Here is an 18,461-nt window from a genome sequence, read left to right as displayed (position 1 = left end):
TCAAAGGTAAACAAATACAAGAAAAACACATCATCCTCTCTTGAGGATCAAAAACTAAAAAACTTGGGGATAAAAAACTGAGAAACTTGAGGATAAAAAATTGGGGATCAAATACAGAGAAACTTGGAGATCAAAAAATGAGAAACTTTGGGATCAAAAACGGAGAAACTTGGAGATCAAAAAATGAGAAACTTTGGGATCAAAAACGGAGAAACTTAGGGATCAAAAACGAAGAAACTTTGGGATCAAAAACTGAGAAACTTAGGGATCAAAAACTGGGAAACTTAGGGATCAAAAACTGGGAAACTTAGGGATCAGAAACGAAGAAACTTTGGGATCAAAAACGAAGAAACTTTGGGATCAAAAACTGAGAAACTTAGGGATCAAAAACGAAGAAACTTAGGGATCAAAAACGAAGAAACTTAGGGATCAAAAACGAAGAAACTTAGGGATCAAAAACTGGGAAACTTAGGGATCAAAAACGAAGATACTTAGGGATCAAAAACGAAGAAACTTTGGGATCAAAAACGAAGAAACTTTGGGATCAAAAACTGGGAAACTTTGGGATCAAAAACTGGGAAACTTAGGGATCAGAAACGAAGAAACTTTGGGATCAAAAACGAAGAAACTTTGGGATCAAAAACTGAGAAACTTAGGGATCAAAAACGAAGAAACTTAGGGATCAAAAACGAAGAAACTTAGGGATCAAAAACGAAGAAACTTAGGGATCAAAAACTGGGAAACTTAGGGATCAAAAACGAAGATACTTAGGGATCAAAAACGAAGAAACTTTGGGATCAAAAACGAAGAAACTTTGGGATCAAAAACTGGGAAACTTTGGGATCAAAAACGAAGAAACTTTGGGATCAAAAACTGAGAAACTTTGGGATCAAAAACTGAGAAACTTAGGGATCAAAAACGAAGAAACTTAGGGATCAAAAACGAAGAAACTTTGGGATCAAAAACGAAGAAACTTTGGGATCAAAAACTGGGAAACTTAGGGATCAAAAACGAAGAAACTTAGGGATCAAAAACTGAGAAACTTAGGGATCAAAAACGAAGAAACTTAGGGATCAAAAACGAAGAAACTTAGGGATCAAAAACGAAGAAACTTTGGGATCAAAAACGAAGAAACTTTGCGATCAAAAACTGAGAAACTTTGGGATCAAAAACTGGGAAACTTAGGGATCAAAAACGAAGAAACTTTGGGATCAAAAACGAAGAAACTTTGGGATCAAAAACTGAGAAACTTAGGGATCAAAAACGAAGAAACTTTGGGATCAAAAACTGAGAAACTTAGGGATCAAAAACGAAGAAACTTTGGGATCAAAAACGAAGAAACTTTGGGATCAAAAACTGAGAAACTTAGGGATCAAAAACGAAGAAACTTTGGGATCAAAAACTGAGAAACTTAGGGATCAAAAACGAAGAAACTTTGGGATCAAAAACGAAGAAACTTTGGGATCAAAAACGAAGAAACTTTGGGATCAAAAACGAAGAAACTTTAGAATAAAAAACGGAGAAACTTAGGGAAGTTTACAGGAAAGAAGACGGTGAACTGAGATCTTAAAGATAAGAACAACACAGAAACAGAGCATGTGGTATAAATTCATTTTAATGGTTCAAACTTCTGCAAAGAGAGTGTTAGTATAGCATACTGATAAAAGTAGAGCACTGACTGTTGACTGCAGGAGCTGTTATATAAAAAACATTTGAATATGAATCCTTGTTTGTTACAGAGCTAATTCATACCGTCTGTAATTATGCAATCATCCCACCTCTCCTACCTCCTTCATCTTCTGCTAGTAGCCTATTATGCATTTGGTGTGTGCTACTATTTGTTGTTTGTTTACATTTGAGTGAAGAAGAAGATGGAGTTCCTGTAACGCTAGAGCAAAGACAAGCCTTGTAAATGTTTAAAAAAGTGCTAGGTTTGCATATTTACTCAATGATTGCCAACGATTTCATGCCAGAGATCAGTAAAGTTATGGTCTCTCTTATAGTCCAACATGTCCAAATGGCTTTAAATGTCCGCCTTCCCCATCAGCATGGCAACATGGTAAAAATCAGGGTTATTATGGACTGTGACCACGGAGAGCCGCCACTGAATTATTATTGTTTACCAAAAAAGTGTCATGTACATACTGCATGGCTGTGCGTAGGGTTAGTACTCCAGCTTAAAGCTTCACCCCCCCTCTTGTCTTTATTGAGTGCTTTAAGAGTACACACTCACACACACGTTCACACACAAATTCACACATAAATGCACACATACATTTTGCATACGATCAAAAAAACACAGGCTTAATAATGTTTGTGCAAAAAAAATTATAAATGAAAAAAAAAATTAAGACTCCAAACTGTCTGATAGATGCAGAGATGAACTACATTCAGCTACAACAGCCTGGGATAGTGCAATATCTACACACACACACACACACACACACACACACACACACACACACACACACACACACACACACACACACACACACACACACACACACACACACACACACACACACACACACACACACACACACACACACACACACACACACACACACACACACAGATCTCAGTGGCGACCCTGGCGCTGAGCTCCACGGCCTCTCCCCTGTATGATCTTATCCCATCTCTGCACAGAAACACAAAAAGAGAGACGGAAAGGGACATTAATGAATCAGTGCACAATAACTAACGTCACATCAGACAGCACGGTCACATGACTTTACCTCACTACCGCTAAGCTAAAGGACGCTAATGTTGGGCTATGAAGGAACTACAGCACGGTCACATGACTTCACGTCACCACCGCTAAGCTAAAGGAGGCTAATGTTGGGCTATAAAGGAACTACAGCACAGTCACATGACTTCACGTCACCACCGCTAAGCTAAAGGAGGCTAATGTTGGGCTATAAAGGAACTACAGCACGATCACATGACTTCACGTCACCACCGCTAAGCTAAAGGAGGCTAATGTTGGGCTATAAAGGAACTACAGCACGGTCACATGACTTCACGTCACCACCGCTAAGCTAAAGGTGGCTAATGTTGGGCTATAAAGGAACTACAGCACGGTCACATGACTTCACGTCACCACCACTAAGCTAAAGGAGGCTAATGTTGGGCTATAAAGGAACTACAGCACGGTCACATGACTTCACGTCACCACCGCTAAGCTAAAGGAGGCTAATGTTGGGCTATAAAGGAACTACAGCACGGTCACATGACTTCACGTCACCACCGCTAAGATAAAGGAGGCTAATGTTGGGCTAAAAAGGAACTACAGCACGGTCACATGACTTCACGTCACCACCGCTAAGCTAAAGGAGGCTAATGTTGGGCTAAAAAGGAACTACAGCACGGTCACATGACTTCACGTCACCACTGCTAAGCTAAAGGAGGCTAATGTTGGGCTATAAAGGAACTACAGCACGGTCACATGACTTCACGTCACCACCACTAAGCTAAAGGTGGCTAATGTTGGGCTATAAAGGAACTACAGCACGGTCACATGACTTCACGTCACCACCGCTAAGCTAAAGGAGGCTAATGTTGGGCTATAAAGGAACTACAGCACGGTCACATGACTTTACGTCACCACCGCTAAGCTAAAGGTGGCTAATGTTGGGCTATAAAGGAACTACAGCACGGTCACATGACTTCACGTCACCACCGCTAAGCTAAAGGTGGCTAATGTTGGGCTATAAAGGAACTACAGCACGGTCACATGACTTCACGTCACCACCGCTAAGCTAAAGGTGGTTAATGTTGGGCTATAAAGGAACTACAGCACGGTCACATGACTTCACGTCACCACCGCTAAGCTAAAGGAGGCTAATGTTGGGCTATAAAGGAACTACAGCACGGTCACATGACTTCACGTCACCACCGCTAAGCTAAAGGAGGCTAATGTTGGGCTATAAAGGAACTACAGCACGGTCACATGACTTCACGTCACCACCGCTAAGCTAAAGGAGGCTAATGTTGGGCTATAAAGGAACTACAGCACTCCAGAAGTACAAATATTGCGACTGAAACAAAGTGGTTAGTGTAGTGTTAAACCGACCACTTATAATATAGCAGTCGGTGTTGACTTTATAGGCTACCCAAATATCCAATCAAATGTTAAACTGTTGATACAGACTGCATGTTATACAGTTCAGTTCAGTGTCCACTTATAAAGCCTCCACCTGTACCACTGCAGGTGTGTTTACACAGAAAATACCAGGAGACGCTGCTCTAAACTGCTGCGTGTGTGTGTGTGTGTGTGTGTGTGTGTGTGTGTGTGTGTGTGTGTGTGTGTGTGTGTATATTTGAATCGCACCTTGACCTTCCTGCCCATTTTTTCCTTCCACCTTTGAGCAATGGAGCCGTCAATCAGCAGCAACCTGCAACCACAAACACACAGTGAGGTTTATTCAGTCTTATCCTACATAACCCATGCTAAAGTCAGACAGAAATCATAAACATTTACCAACTATAGACGCAACAATTTACGAGTAAAAACATTTGGAAACTAGACTTCAAATCAGACAGCAGGCAGCTTTCTTTGCTAACTCCTGATTCAACACATGTTTTACTCAAATCAGCTTTTTATATCTAGTTGAAGTTCAAGGATCTTATTGGTAACATCTGAAACAAAGGGTCCTTCAATTTTGGACAGCATTAGACAAAAGCAGCCTCTAATTAATTGGCTTGTCAGACCAGTTGAAGCTTGCTAGGTAATTAAAGTATGTAATTTCTGTTGCTATGGGGTCTCTCATTCAAAACAATTCAAAAAGACAGACTTTGATGATTCCGGACTTTGCAGCTGCACAAAATGACATATTTTAGTAGGCAGAATCAGAAGGCATAGAGGCAGCGTTTCCCTGGTTACCTCAAAGAAAAGCCAATGGATTATTGAAGAAATCAGTGTATTTTATGTTGTAGCACAAAACGTTCAAATATCCTCATCTTGTGAAAACCACAGATCTTAGATGCAAGCACACCTAGAGGGCTGAAATGCTGACTCATTTTCAGGTTTTAGGATTAGTTCCTGCTTCACTCTATTGTTGAACAACCACCATTGGCGATCTATAGAGTGAAGCAGGGATGACGTGTTTTTGTAGTTCGACCCTGAAGGAGGCGGCTGGTTCCCTCGACAACAAGCAACCGGATTTCCCCATAGGATTTTGGAATATTGTAAAAAATAAGGTCTGTGGAACGAACCTGTTTGATGAATGCACGTTTTGTTCAGCCGGATAATCTCCACATGTCTACCCTACTTCTATAATGATCGAATCATAAATCTAATCTCCAGAAGCTAAATGCTAACGTGATGCTATAAAGGAACTACAGGTGAGTCCAGCAGCACGACTTCAACGTCACGCCAACTTCAGATCCATGTTCAAACACACAGATTCTAGATGGAAGGAGTTGAAGCGTTTGTTTGAACAGTCTGCAGGAGGCAGGGACTTGCTCTCAAGCAGAACAGAAACTAACTTAGAGGAGTGTTTACGTGTTCGGCGTAATGACGTACAACGGCCTCCACGACTTCTGTAGTCCTATTCAGCCACTTGGTAACAAGCATCGTTTCTCAGACACGTCAAATCTTCAGAAATCACCAGTGGGGTCACTGCTGATGATTTAATGTCGTAGAACAAAACGTGATCCGTCTCTTCAGTGTGTCTCAACCACATACCTGAGTTCAGATAGTTTCCTAAAACCTACGGAGAGATCCCATTGGCTCTGAGACGAGGGGACAGGAAGTGGTGAAATGCTGACTCACTTCCGGGTTTTAGGACTCGTCCCTGCACCCCTCTATCAGCTACGGTACATGTAACTTTAAGGACTCGTACCTGGAGGTCTCCTCGTTCTCGTAGCCCATGATGAGGTACTCCTCCCCGGGAGTGAGAGGAGGACAGAGGCAGGACGAGGAGTAGTACAGAGTCTGGACCTCTCTGGGGATGTTGACCAGAGAAGACTTCAGCACCTCCTTCACCTCCACCACCGCTGTGGGCTCCAGGCCGCGGTTCCTCACCTCCCTCACCCTCACCCTGATCACTGAGAGAGAGAGAGAGAGAGAGAGAGAGAGAGAGAGAGAGAGAGAGAGAGAGAGAGAGAGAGAGAGAGAGAGAGAGAGAGAGAGAGAGAGAGAGAGAGAGACATCAGCATAAACAGGGACACTTGGACATAGATCGCACAGAGCTTGCATGTTTTTAGGCTTTTTATTAAAGAATAAAACATTTATGTTGGCCATGAGGGTTTTGCAACAGGTCTCCATTGTCAGCATGTGCATCTGTGTTTGTTCAAACGGTGCATAGGTTATGACCATTTCCTTGGAGTTGAGTCCTTATATGCGAAAGCTTTCACAATGAAACAGACCAATAGTTTTGGTTGTGTTTCTTAAAACGAGTCAACCCGCCGTGGTCTTTGGGGTAAAAAAGGCTGGATATCAGTCTCTGATTTTAGACTTTAAGTCAGAGCCAAACATTATCCACTTAGTTTCCTGCAAAAGCTCATGTGCATGGTGCCAAAACAGAAACACATCACTGAAGGCTAAACTCCCAAAAACACTTTTTTCTATGGACTTCTGACTTTAGGGGTAACGAGTACTATTCAAACCGACTCTTTCAGGGACCCCCCTCTCAGAATCTCACTCACATTTCTACAGCTGTCTTCCGGAAAGATGTCAAAGAGATCTAGAAATCTTACATTGACGTTGCAGAATTGCCCAATAGTTCTTGGTCGATCCTTTTTCCATTCAAAAAGATCAAAACAGTCTGCATTACTCACTTGGACGCAAAAAGTTTAAATTGTCCAAGTTGAAAAGAACAGAGGTCGCCCTTAAACTGCTTGATTACGAACCTGTTGTTTGTCTATTTGACCTCTTTTGAAAGTGGATTGTTTACTTTCTCAGGTCATCCTGCCTCAAGTCCAACAACACAACATGTAACACCCTCAAGTTCCATTGACCCCAGTAACCTGTATAACATCCTGTTTGGATCTGCATTGGTGAGCCTGCTGTTTCTATGGTAATGCATGCAACCATCTAGCATGCCCAACCATCTAGCATGCCCAACCATCTAGCATGCTCAACCATCTAGCATGCTCAACCATCTAGTATGCCCAACCATCTAGTATGCCCAACCATCTAGCATGCCCAACCATCTAGTATGCCCAACCATCTAGCATGCCCAACCATCTAGCATGCCCAACCATTTAGCATGCCCAACCATCTAGCATGCCCAACCATCTAGCATGCCCAACCATCTAGCATGCCCAACCATCTAGCATGCCCAACCATCTAGCATGCCCAACCATCTAGCATGCTCAACCATCTAGCATGCTCAACCATCTAGTATGCCCAACCATCTAGTATGCCCAACCATCTAGCATGCCCAACCATCTAGTATGCCCAACCATCTAGCATGCTCAACCATCTAGTATGCCCAACCATCTAGCATGCCCAACCATCTAGCATGCTCAACCATCTAGCATGCTCAACCATCTAGTATGCCCAAACATCTAGCATGCCCAACCATCTAGCATGCCCGACCATCTAGCATGCCCGACCATCTAGCATGCTCGACCATCTAGCATGCCCAACCATCTAGCATGCCCAACAGCAACAAAAGGCAGAAAGCAAGTTAGACGTTTATCCCAAAATGCACCCTTAATAAATACAAGCAATGGGGACTGTGGGGGAAACTTCTGTGTAGCAATGCAGGAGGAGTCACCGACTCAGGAAGGAGACACGGGGAGAGCTGGAGCTTTGATGTCAAACACTGACGGTTTATTTGGAGCTTCGGCCGGAGAATTCACAAAACAAGTCCAAGAGCCAGAGGTTCTGACTTCACGGTAGAGTTGCCACGTCAATTCTGAAGAACTCTACCCCAGACACATGTAGCTAGTTCAGAGAGAATAATCAACATGCTGCATAACGAGATGGAAAGATAACACGTTTCAAGTATGTTTTAGAAACTAACCCAAACACCACCAGTACCAGTTTGTTCTAACAGGTTGGAGTGGACAGTAACATCTCTGAAGACCACCTCGATGTTCGCTGACGACATGCTTCACTGAACTCCTCCGCTTTCATTATATCTGAATGTTTGGAAAGTGAGCTCTTGCTTTTAATGATTGCTTGGGAAAAAGAAAATCTTCCATAATAAAAGTATTCTGTGGCCGGAGGCGTCCGCGAGCTCAAAGGAGTCCTCATGGAAATCTCTGCTGGATTTGCCAAATCACGCCTGGGCGCTGCAATCATCTGGAAAAGCCTTTGAGCTTTAGTGTGTCCAATTCAATCTGAGTAACCCAACAGCCTCGGCTCTGAGATATTAGCCTTTACACGCAGGGGGAAAACAAGGCACGCAGAAAGAGTTCACTGAAGAGTTTAGAGAAACTTAAAGAAACATCCTTGAGAAGCAGAGCGAGTGAAGGGGTGAACACTGGAAAGGGAAGCTTGACGATGCACAGACAACTTTCTCACTTTGAAACCGTATACGTTTGATTTGGAAATGTTCCAACAGCCTCTTTTGAGCAAGTTGCATAACACATGGCAGCCTTTTTTATGTATCTGTTGGATTTATATTTGCTTAATTGTAAGATGTTAATCATGTAGCATGGAGAAGTGATGATTGACAACAACTTTTTCACTTTAAAACCGTATACGTTTGATTTGCAAATGTTCCAACAGCCCTTTTTGAGCAACTTGCATAACACATTTCATCCCTTCTTTCTCACTATCATGTATACGTGGGGTTTATAGTGATCTTTTCTGATACATGTGTTTCTTATTGTAAGATATGAATGCAGCAGAAATCTTGTCATTGCTGGAAGTTTCCTGTTGATTCTCAGTGGGAGAATGGAAACACTTTATCGTTACGTGGGACGTTTTAATGCTCAAAGCAAACACATCATCTCCTATAACGATACCATCTGTGCAGGTTATCATGCAGAACAGTTTCACAGAGTAACGTACAATCACTGTTCTGTATATATTTGTAAAATCTTGATTTAGTCTCAGATGACTCACCGTAGTTGTAGTTGTTCTTCGTGTAGCTTTTCAAACCCATTTTGACCGTCTTACAGGTGCAGCGGTCTACAGAGACACAAACAAATGGATGATGGGAAACAGACAGACATATCGACATGTTCACACTTCTTAAGGTCTAGAGGTTTATCAGCTTGTTTTAAGTCAAATGGGACGACTGCTAGGGACGAGAAAAGCCACTGTCATTGTTGGTTGTATGATTGTTGGCTAAATATAGCCCTATACCCATTGATAGTGTGTTTAATAAGTGCCACAGGGATGAGTCTTTAAACCATGACATGTTCCCTCGTCTCAAAGTCAATGCCCTTTTTGTTTAATTTAGTTTTAATGGAATGATCCCGGAAATAAGGTCTGTGGGTAACACAAGATTAAGAGATTTTTTGATGTTGTCAAATATTATTTATTGACATTTAGCAGCAAACAATTACACAGTGTTTTTTCAAGACATAGTAATTGTGCATCTTAAGTTTGTCTGTCCGAAATGCCCTTTGTTTACACAAAGAACAAAATAAAAACAGTAATTTCTACGAACTATACGAACATTAGGAAGTGATCAGGACTCCACAGTAAAATCATACGTTTGTAAAAATAAAATGCGGCCTATGAGTTTTTGCGAAATCAATCCACTTTCTCCATCAAATAGTTCCAGTTTGTGATTGACAGATGATGTTATTCTCCATTTTAAGATTAAGAGATTTTAACGTTTAGTTTAACTACATAAAAAAACCTTACTGGTGAATTTTAAGACTTGTACGTGACGTCAAAACGGCTGTCTTTTCAATTTACACACGGCATCTATTGCACGTCTGTCCGTCCTGGGAGAGGGATCCCTCCTCTGTTGCTCTCCCTGAGGTTTCTCCCATTTTTCCCTTTAAACTGGGTTTTCTCTGGAAGTTTTTCCTTGTACGATGTGAGGGTCTAAGGACAGAGGGTCTAAGGACAGAGGGTGTCGTATTGTCATACTGATATTCTGTACAAACTGTGAAGTCCACTGAGACAAATGTAACATTTGTGATATTGGGCTATATAAATAAACATTGATTGATTGATTGACTGTTGCTAAAAAGCGGATTCGTTTTTTTTCGAAGGGATCCAGAGCGGTGTCCCGTTTGCTTACCAACATACCTTGAATGCCCACAATGCTAGGCTAGCAGTTTCCCACTGTTCCCAGTCCTTCTGCTAAGCTAAGCTAATCAGTTGCATGCTGTAGCTTCATATCTAACATACAGATATGGGAGCGATATCTCATTTAACTCTCAGCAAGAACACAAATGTGGATTTCCCATCAGCAAACTATTCCTTTAACTCTCAGTCCTCTAAAGGCTAATCCTTTCCAAGGAGAGGAGCCTTTAAGCTTTTAAACAGACCGTTACCTCCATCTGGTCCTCGGCAGTGGAGTTTCTTGGAGTCCATTGGAAAGTCTGGACTGGATTCTGTCGAAAGATCAAACCCAGAAAACATCAGCTCTTTAGAAAAGTAGAACTCCACAGTGTTCAGATGAGGTATGAATATAATAAATACATGATTTCAGCAAAACTGGCAGCAGACTTTGTGTTTTATGGAGATTATGAGGTGTGTTTAACCTGATCCACCGAGTGTCTATTCAACGAGGGAACACGATACGCTAACTTCTTGCAAAGCTTGGGTAACAAAGAGGTGTACTGTCAGCCTCACCTGGGTTACACCTGGCTGGGTCCTGGTAGTAAGGATCTGAAGACACAGAGAGAGATGGTGTCAGAAACCACGTGCAGAATAACAACATATATGGATATCTCTTTTACCCACTTGCTCTTTTACCCACTTGCTCTTTTACCCACTTGCTCTTTTACCCACTTGCTCTTTTACCCACTTGCTCTTTTACCCACTTGCTCTTTTACCCACTTGCTCTTTTACCCGAGCCCACTTGCTCTTTTACCCGCTTGCTCTTTTACCCACTTGCTCTTTTACCCACTTGCTCTTTTACCCACTTGCTCTTTTACCCACTTGCTCTTTTACCCACTTGCTCTTTTACCCACACACATATCGGTCTTTAGCTTTAGAGCCCTACAATTATATTCTGTCAACGTTTCCATCAACAACATTTATTTTGATGGCTTGAGTCTTCATCATGTCTTCATCATGTCTTCATCATGTCTTCATCATGCCTTCATCATGTCTTCATCATGTCTTCATCATGTCTTCATCATGCCTTCATCATGTCTTCAACATGTCTTCATCATGCCTTCATCATGTCTTCATCATGTCTTCATCATGCCTTCATCATGTTTTCATCATGTCTTCATCATGCCTTCATCATGTTTTCATCATGTCTTCATCATGCCTTCATCATGTCTTCATCATGCCTTCATCATGCCTTCATCATGTCATCATCATGTCTTCATCATGTCTTCATCATGTCATCATCATGTCTTCATCATGCCTTCATCATGTCTTCATCATGTCTTCATGTCATCATCATGTCATCATCATGTCTTCATCATGTCTTCATGTCATCATCATGTCATCATCATGTCTTCATCATGTCTTCATGTCATCATCATGTCATCATCATGTCATCATCATGTCTTCATCATGTCTTCATCATGTCATCATCATGTCTTCATCATGTCTTCATCATGTCTTCATGTCATCATCATGTCATCATCATGTCATCATCATGCCTTCATCATGTCTTCATGTCATCATCATGTCATCATCATGTCTTCATCATGCCTTCATCATGCCTTCATCATGCCTTCATCATGTCTTCATGTCATCATCATGTCATCATCATGTCTTCATCATGTCTTCATCATGCCTTCACCATGCCTTCATCATGTCATCATCATGTCTTCATCATGTCTTCATGTCATCATCATGTCATCATCATGTCTTCATCATGCCTTCATCATGCCTTCATCATGTCATCATCATGTCTTCATCATGTCTTCATCATGTCTTCATGTCATCATCATGTCATCATCATGTCATCATCATGTCTTCATCATGTCTTCATCATGCCTTCATCATGCCTTCATCATGTCTTCATCATGTCTTCATCATGTCTTCATCATGTCATCATCATGTCTTCATCATGTCTTCATCATGTCATCATCATGCCATCATCATGTCTTCATCATGTCATCATCATGTCTTCATCATGCCTTCATCATGTCTTCATCATGTCATCATCATGTCTTCATCATGCCTTCATCATGTCTTCATCATGTCATCATCATGTCTTCATCATGCCTTCATCATGTCTTCATCATGCCATCATCATGTCTTCATCATGCCTTCATCATGCCTTCATCATGTCTTCATCATGTCATCATCACGTCTTCATCACGTTTTCATCACGTCATCATCACGTCTTCATCACGTCATCATCACGTCTTCATCACGTCATCATCACGTCTTCATCACGTCATCATCACGTCTTCATCACGTCTTCATCACGTCTTCATCACGTCATCATCACGTCTTCATCACGTCTTCATCACGTCATCATCACGTCTTCATCATGTTTTCATCATGTCTTCATCATGCCATCATCATGTCTTCATCATGTCTTCATCATGTCTTCATCATGTCTTCATCATGCCATCATCATGTCTTCATCATGTCTTCATCATGTCTTCATCATGCCATCATCATGTCTTCATCACGTCTTCATCATGTCATCATCATGTCTTCATCATGTCTTCATCATGTCTTCATCATGTCTTCATCATGCCATCATCATGTCTCCATCATGTCTTCATCATGTCTTCATCATGTCTTCATCATGCCATCATCATGTCTTCATCATGTCTTCATCATCATCTCATCAACATGTCTTCAACATGTCTTCATCATGTCTTCATCATGCCATTATCATCATCATCATCATCATCATCATCATCATCATCATCATCATCATCATCATCATCATCATCATCATCATCATCATCATCATCATGTCTTCATCATGCCTTCATCATGTCTTCATCATGTCTTCATCATGTCTTCATCATGCCATCATCATGTCTTCATCATGCCATCATCATGTCTTCAACATGTCTTCATCATGTCTTCATCATGTCTTCATCATGCCTTCATCATGCCATCATCATGTCATCATCATTTCTTCATCATGTCTTCATCATGTCTTCATCATGCCTTCATCATGTCTTCATCATGTCTTCATCATGTCTTCATCATGTCATCATCATGTCTTCATCATGTCTTCATCATGACCCTGAGTCTTCAGAGGGTTAATTTTATTCTAACCTTCACCAAACCTTATTTTCATTTCCATTGATATAATTTAAAGTTCTTGCAGATGGAACCAATTCTTAATGACAAAACCAGATAAACACAGTTTTTTTCCGGTGGTTCTGGGCGATAGATCTGAACGGTGATGACATGGCAAAATATGTCAATCCCACAAAGCATAAACATATGGAGAGACAGTGCAGCTAGCGTTTAAGATAAGATAATAAGATAATAAGTACTTCATTGATCCCAAGTTGGGAAATGTTTAACTCCAAAGCCAAGGCAGCGGCACACAGCCAACAGCAAGGACAGTGTGTGTAAAAGTGTCTATTTGAATGTGGTCAAAATAACTGAAAATCATGCCAATCTACTGTTTTCATTGCGGGATAGTCTATATATAGCCTTGTTGCTGCTTTACTTCTCATCTGCAGGGACTACTTTTAGTTGGGTTTCATTTCGTGAGCAGTTTTGGGAATGAATAGAGAACACCTAATCTAATCTGAGCAGAAAACGAGCTCTTGGCAGCGCTCTCTGTGTCACAGTGACTTCAAATTCAACATCAAGTTAGTGAACAGTTTAGACACAGAGACTTTGGGTTTCTGTTGTTAAGCTCAGAGATGGCACGAGTACACACATCCTTTCTTCAAGTAGAAGTACAGATGCTCGTGTTTAAAGATACTCTTGGAAAGTAGAAGCACTGACTAAACTTCTTTACTCAAGTCAAAGTAAAGAGGCTTTGAAATGTACTTCAGTAAAAAGTACCCATAACTAGCAGCTGTTTTAAAGAGTACCTGACCTCCCTTTATATTAATAGAACAATAATGTCATTGTTAGCTAATGAATGTTTCCATGGTGACCAACGGCAACATGACAACGTTTTCATTGGTCCCTCTTCTTTAGAGAAGACCAGGAAATGATGGATACACGGATCGTGTTCAAATCAATAGGCACGCAATGACTCTAAATAATAATGATCACGCCACCAAACACACATTCAGACTAAAGGAACCAGCCTGTTTGGAAAATGTAAGAAGTAGAAAGTACAGGTATTTGTGTTCAACATGTAAGAAGTAGAAAGTACAGGTATTTGTGTTCAACATGTAAGAAGTAGAAAGTACAGGTATTTGTGTTCAACATGTAAGAAGTAGAAAGTACAGGTATTTGTGTTCAACATGTAAGAAGTAGAAAGTACAGGTATTTGAGTTCAACATGTAAGAAGTAGAAAGTACAGGTATTTGTGTTCAACATGTAAGAAGTAGAAAGTACAGGTATTTGAGTTCAACATGTAAGAAGTAGAAAGTACAGGTATTTGTGTTCAACATGTAAGAAGTAGAAAGTACAGGTATTTGTGTTCAACATGTGAGAAGTAGAAAGTACAGGTATTTGTGTTCAACATGTAAGAAGTAGAAAGTACAGGTATTTGTGTTCAACATGTAAGAAGTAGAAAGTACAGGTATTTGTGTTCAACATGTAAGAAGTAGAAAGTACAGGTATTTGTATTCAACATGTAAGAAGTAGAAAGTACAGGTATTTGTATTCAACATGTAAGAAGTAGAAAGTACAGGTATTTGAGTTCAACATGTAAGAAATAGAAAGTACAGGTATTTGAGTTCAACATGTAAGAAGTAGAAAGTACAGGTATTTGAGTTCAACATGTAAGAAGTAGAAAGTTCAGGTATTTGGGTTCAAAATGTAAGAAGTAGAAAGTACAGGTATTTGTGTTCAACATGTAAGAAATAGAAAGTTCAGGTATTTGGGTTCAAAATGTAAGAAGTAGAAAGTACAGGTATTTGTGTTCAACATGTAAGAAATAGAAAGTTCAGGTATTTGGGTTCAAAATGTAAGAAGTAGAAAGTACAGGTATTTGAGTTCAACATGTAAGAAATAGAAAGTTCAGGTATTTGGGTTCAAAATGTAAGAAGTCAAAGTAAAAACTCGTCAGAAAAAAAAAAATAGTGGAGTAAAGTACTGATAACAGAAATATGTACTCAAGTACAGTAACCAAGTATTTGTACTCCACTACTTCCCACCTCTTAAGTACAAGAGAGAAACGTATAACTTTCCGACCGAAACTCCCACTCTGAACCTCAACAAATCAACAAATCACGTCGAGGGAAAATCCCCAAACCCCGCTGATATGTGGGCGAATCGTTATGGAGGTCAAGGGGATTGAGATGAGGGTTTTTTTCAGGACTTGCTGGTCTCGGGCCTGTTTAAAGAAGCGAGGACAGTGAGGGTTTTATTGAGTTTAAAAGGAGTGGGCCGCCTGCATCAAGGAGCTCTTTGAGAGAGTCAGTGGGAGTGAAGTCGAGGGGAAATGACTCACGAAACTCTGCTGAGAGTAGAAACATGTCAGAGATCTACGATAGGGTTCATAAAGCAGGCAGAACGGCTTCCTGATGGGCCAGGTCTTTCTCTTAGAGAGGGGAATATAGAGACACAGAAGAAGTTCCAATTCTGAGGCGTTCACAGGAGAAAGAGATAGAGTTTATAACATTACAGAAGTTAGGGTTGGAGTTTGCCCCGTACGATTGTACTCAAGAGGTGTTAGTGCTCAGACTGGCCAACAGTGGCAGAGAAGCACAGCCTCGTCATATTTAGCTCAAGGTGCTGTTTGAATAAACAACACCTAAACTGTAGCAGCTCATTACTTTTCCTTCATTTTCAATATTCAGTAGTTCTTCAAAAACCTCCCGATACTGCTTGTTGTGTCTTTCTGTCTCTCAAAGTGAAACATGTCCGTTATGTTCTCAAAGTCAAAGCTCTTGAAATGTCTTACTGTGTCCTTCCAAAACTCAAATATATCTACTTTATCCACTTTAATATGATATAAAATAGTAAACGAACAGGAAATATACATATTTGAGAGGCTGAAAAACATTTCTGGGCATTTTTGCATTAATATTTATATTAGGGCCGGGACTTTAACGCGTTAATTAAGATTAATTAATTACACAAACATTAATGCATTTTAATCGCACTTATTTTTGCACCGCGGAACGTTTCTCACTGGATGAGTTTCAGGGGTACCGATTATACTGGAGCACCAACTAACGTTCATGACTTCAGACAACAACAAACCACAGTGAACTATAGTCAAACATGAACGAAGAAGCTGATGAGACCGCTTTGGTTGGCCCCGTGGATGGGACATTTTGTTTTAAAAAACGGACGGATGGAAGCGTCAATAAGAGCACGGTTGTTTGCAAATTATGCAAAAAGGAATTTGCATATCACCGCAGCACATCAAGCCTCAAGTATCACCTCAATGCAAAACATATAGCAGCTAGCGTGGAAGCTAGCGTGGACGTTAGCCCGACTCGGAGTACAAGGACCCACACCCAATTCGCGTTGATCAAACAGTGGCCTATGCAACAGAGAGATTTTATTTTTCATCAGGATATTGGAAGAATAGGAGGGATTGAGGTCAATCACTGGCACTTTTTTATTTTATTTTAAATGGTACACTTTATGTTGAACTATTTATTATGTTGTTGGTGCAACTGGCACTTTATGTTGAACTGTTTATTGTTTGGGCCAAGGTTATTGAGAGAGTTGGACTGAAATTGATTAGATTTTTTAAATCAACTGTTGGTAAATCAACAAAGTCTGTTATGGCCTCTGAAGCAACAGAGAGATGTTTTCTAATAGTCAGGGTTTCCAATGTTCTGAATGTACTTGAAAGTATTGTGTTTTACTTCAAAAACAAAGTGTTATAGTTTACAGAAGGTCTACCTACCTATAGGCTACCTGAATCTCTGAAATGTACTATATTCCTAAATATGCTATTGCTACACTTTATGGCCAGTGAACCACCTTGAAAAAAATAAACAATGTTTTGTTGCTTAAGCTTATGTATTCAGTCATTATTCAATGGTATACTAAAATCCATGTGAAAAAAATGGCTTCTCACTGTTCTCAGGTCAGATATTTATATGTGATTAAAAATGCGATTAATTAATTACAAAGCCTGTAATTAATTAGATTACTTTTTTTAATCGAGTCCCGGCCCTAATTTATATATATATGAATTGGTTAATTATAGATTAATTGTCATAAAGTTACCAGTTATTTTTCTGTTTGTCGACTAATTCGTTATCAGCTCGACTTTGGAGACACATCTCAGTCTTAAATATAACATCCTTGATGAACGTGTATGTACCTGGCCCCTCTGCCTTCACGATGGCCTCGGGGGAGATGCAGACCCCCCGGTCGTACAGCGGCAGCTCGCTGCAGCTCAGGCTGTCGGGCCAGCTGTGGTTGTATCTCTTCATCACGGGCTCACAGCCGGTCTTCGCCCGCTCGCACACGGCCTTGCAGGGTTTGATGGGCTCGTGCTGGAAGTCGATGGTGCAGATAGGAGCGTACATCGCACACAGGAAGAACAGCAGGTCCTGGCTGCAGCCCGTACCTGAACACAGAGAGGAGCGTCAACAAACTAGTTAGAGGGGACCTATCATGTGTCCCCTCTTCTCCATGTCTCTTCTACATCAACATGTGTCCCCTCTTCTCCATGTCTCTTCTACATCAACATGTGTCCCCTCTTCTCCATGTCTCTTCTACATCAACATGTGTCCCCTCTTCTTCATGTCTCTTCTACATCAACATGTGTCCCCTCTTCTCCATGTCTCTTCTACATCAACATGTGTCCCCTCTTCTTCATGTCTCTTCTACATCAACATGTGTCCCCTCTTCTTCATGTCTCTTCTACATCAACATGTGTCCCCTCTTCTCCATGTCTCTTCTACATCAACATGTGTCCCCTCTTCTCCATGTCTCTTCTACATCAACATGTGTCCCCTCTTCTTCATGTCTCTTCTACATCAACATGTGTCCCCTCTTCTTCATGTCTCTTCTACATCAACATGTGTCCCCTCTTCTTCATGTCTCTTCTACATCAACATGTGTCCCCTCTTCTCCATGTCTCTTCTACATCAACATGTGTCCCCTCTTCTTCATGTCTCTTCTACATCAACATGTGTCCCCTCTTCTCCATGTCTCTTCTACATCAACATGTGTCCCCTCTTCTCCATGTCTCTTCTACATCAACATGTGTCCCCTCTTCTCCATGTCTCTTCTACATCAACATGTGTCCCCTCTTCTTCATGTCTCTTCTACATCAACATGTGTCCCCTCTTCTCCATGTCTCTTCTACATCAACATGTGTCCCCTCTTCTTCATGTCT

The 18,461-nt window shown here is 40.9% G+C and overlaps 1 protein-coding gene across 1 annotated transcript in view; it reads right to left on the bottom strand.

Annotated features, from left to right (window-relative positions):
* Window positions 1-1,597: 1,597 nt before the first annotated feature.
* The window catches only part of frzb (frizzled related protein), a 32,371-nt gene continuing 15,507 nt past the window's right edge, over window positions 1,598-18,461 (bottom strand). Inside the window, exons 2-8 of the mRNA XM_079662527.1 lie at window positions 17,439-17,687; window positions 10,715-10,750; window positions 10,414-10,473; window positions 9,023-9,088; window positions 5,844-6,048; window positions 4,331-4,394; window positions 1,598-2,638 (exon numbers count right to left, since the gene is read on the bottom strand). Of these exons, the coding sequence (XP_079518653.1) occupies window positions 2,579-2,638; window positions 4,331-4,394; window positions 5,844-6,048; window positions 9,023-9,088; window positions 10,414-10,473; window positions 10,715-10,750; window positions 17,439-17,687 (740 nt within the window). The 3' untranslated portion in view covers window positions 1,598-2,578. The remainder of the gene's footprint in view (window positions 2,639-4,330; window positions 4,395-5,843; window positions 6,049-9,022; window positions 9,089-10,413; window positions 10,474-10,714; window positions 10,751-17,438; window positions 17,688-18,461) is intronic.

The sequence above is a fragment of the Notothenia rossii genome (assembly GCF_949606895.1).
Source record: "Notothenia rossii genome assembly, chromosome: 2".
NCBI classification, from domain to species: Eukaryota; Metazoa; Chordata; class Actinopteri; order Perciformes; family Nototheniidae; genus Notothenia; species Notothenia rossii.
This window is presented reverse-complemented; position numbering and strand designations above follow the sequence as displayed.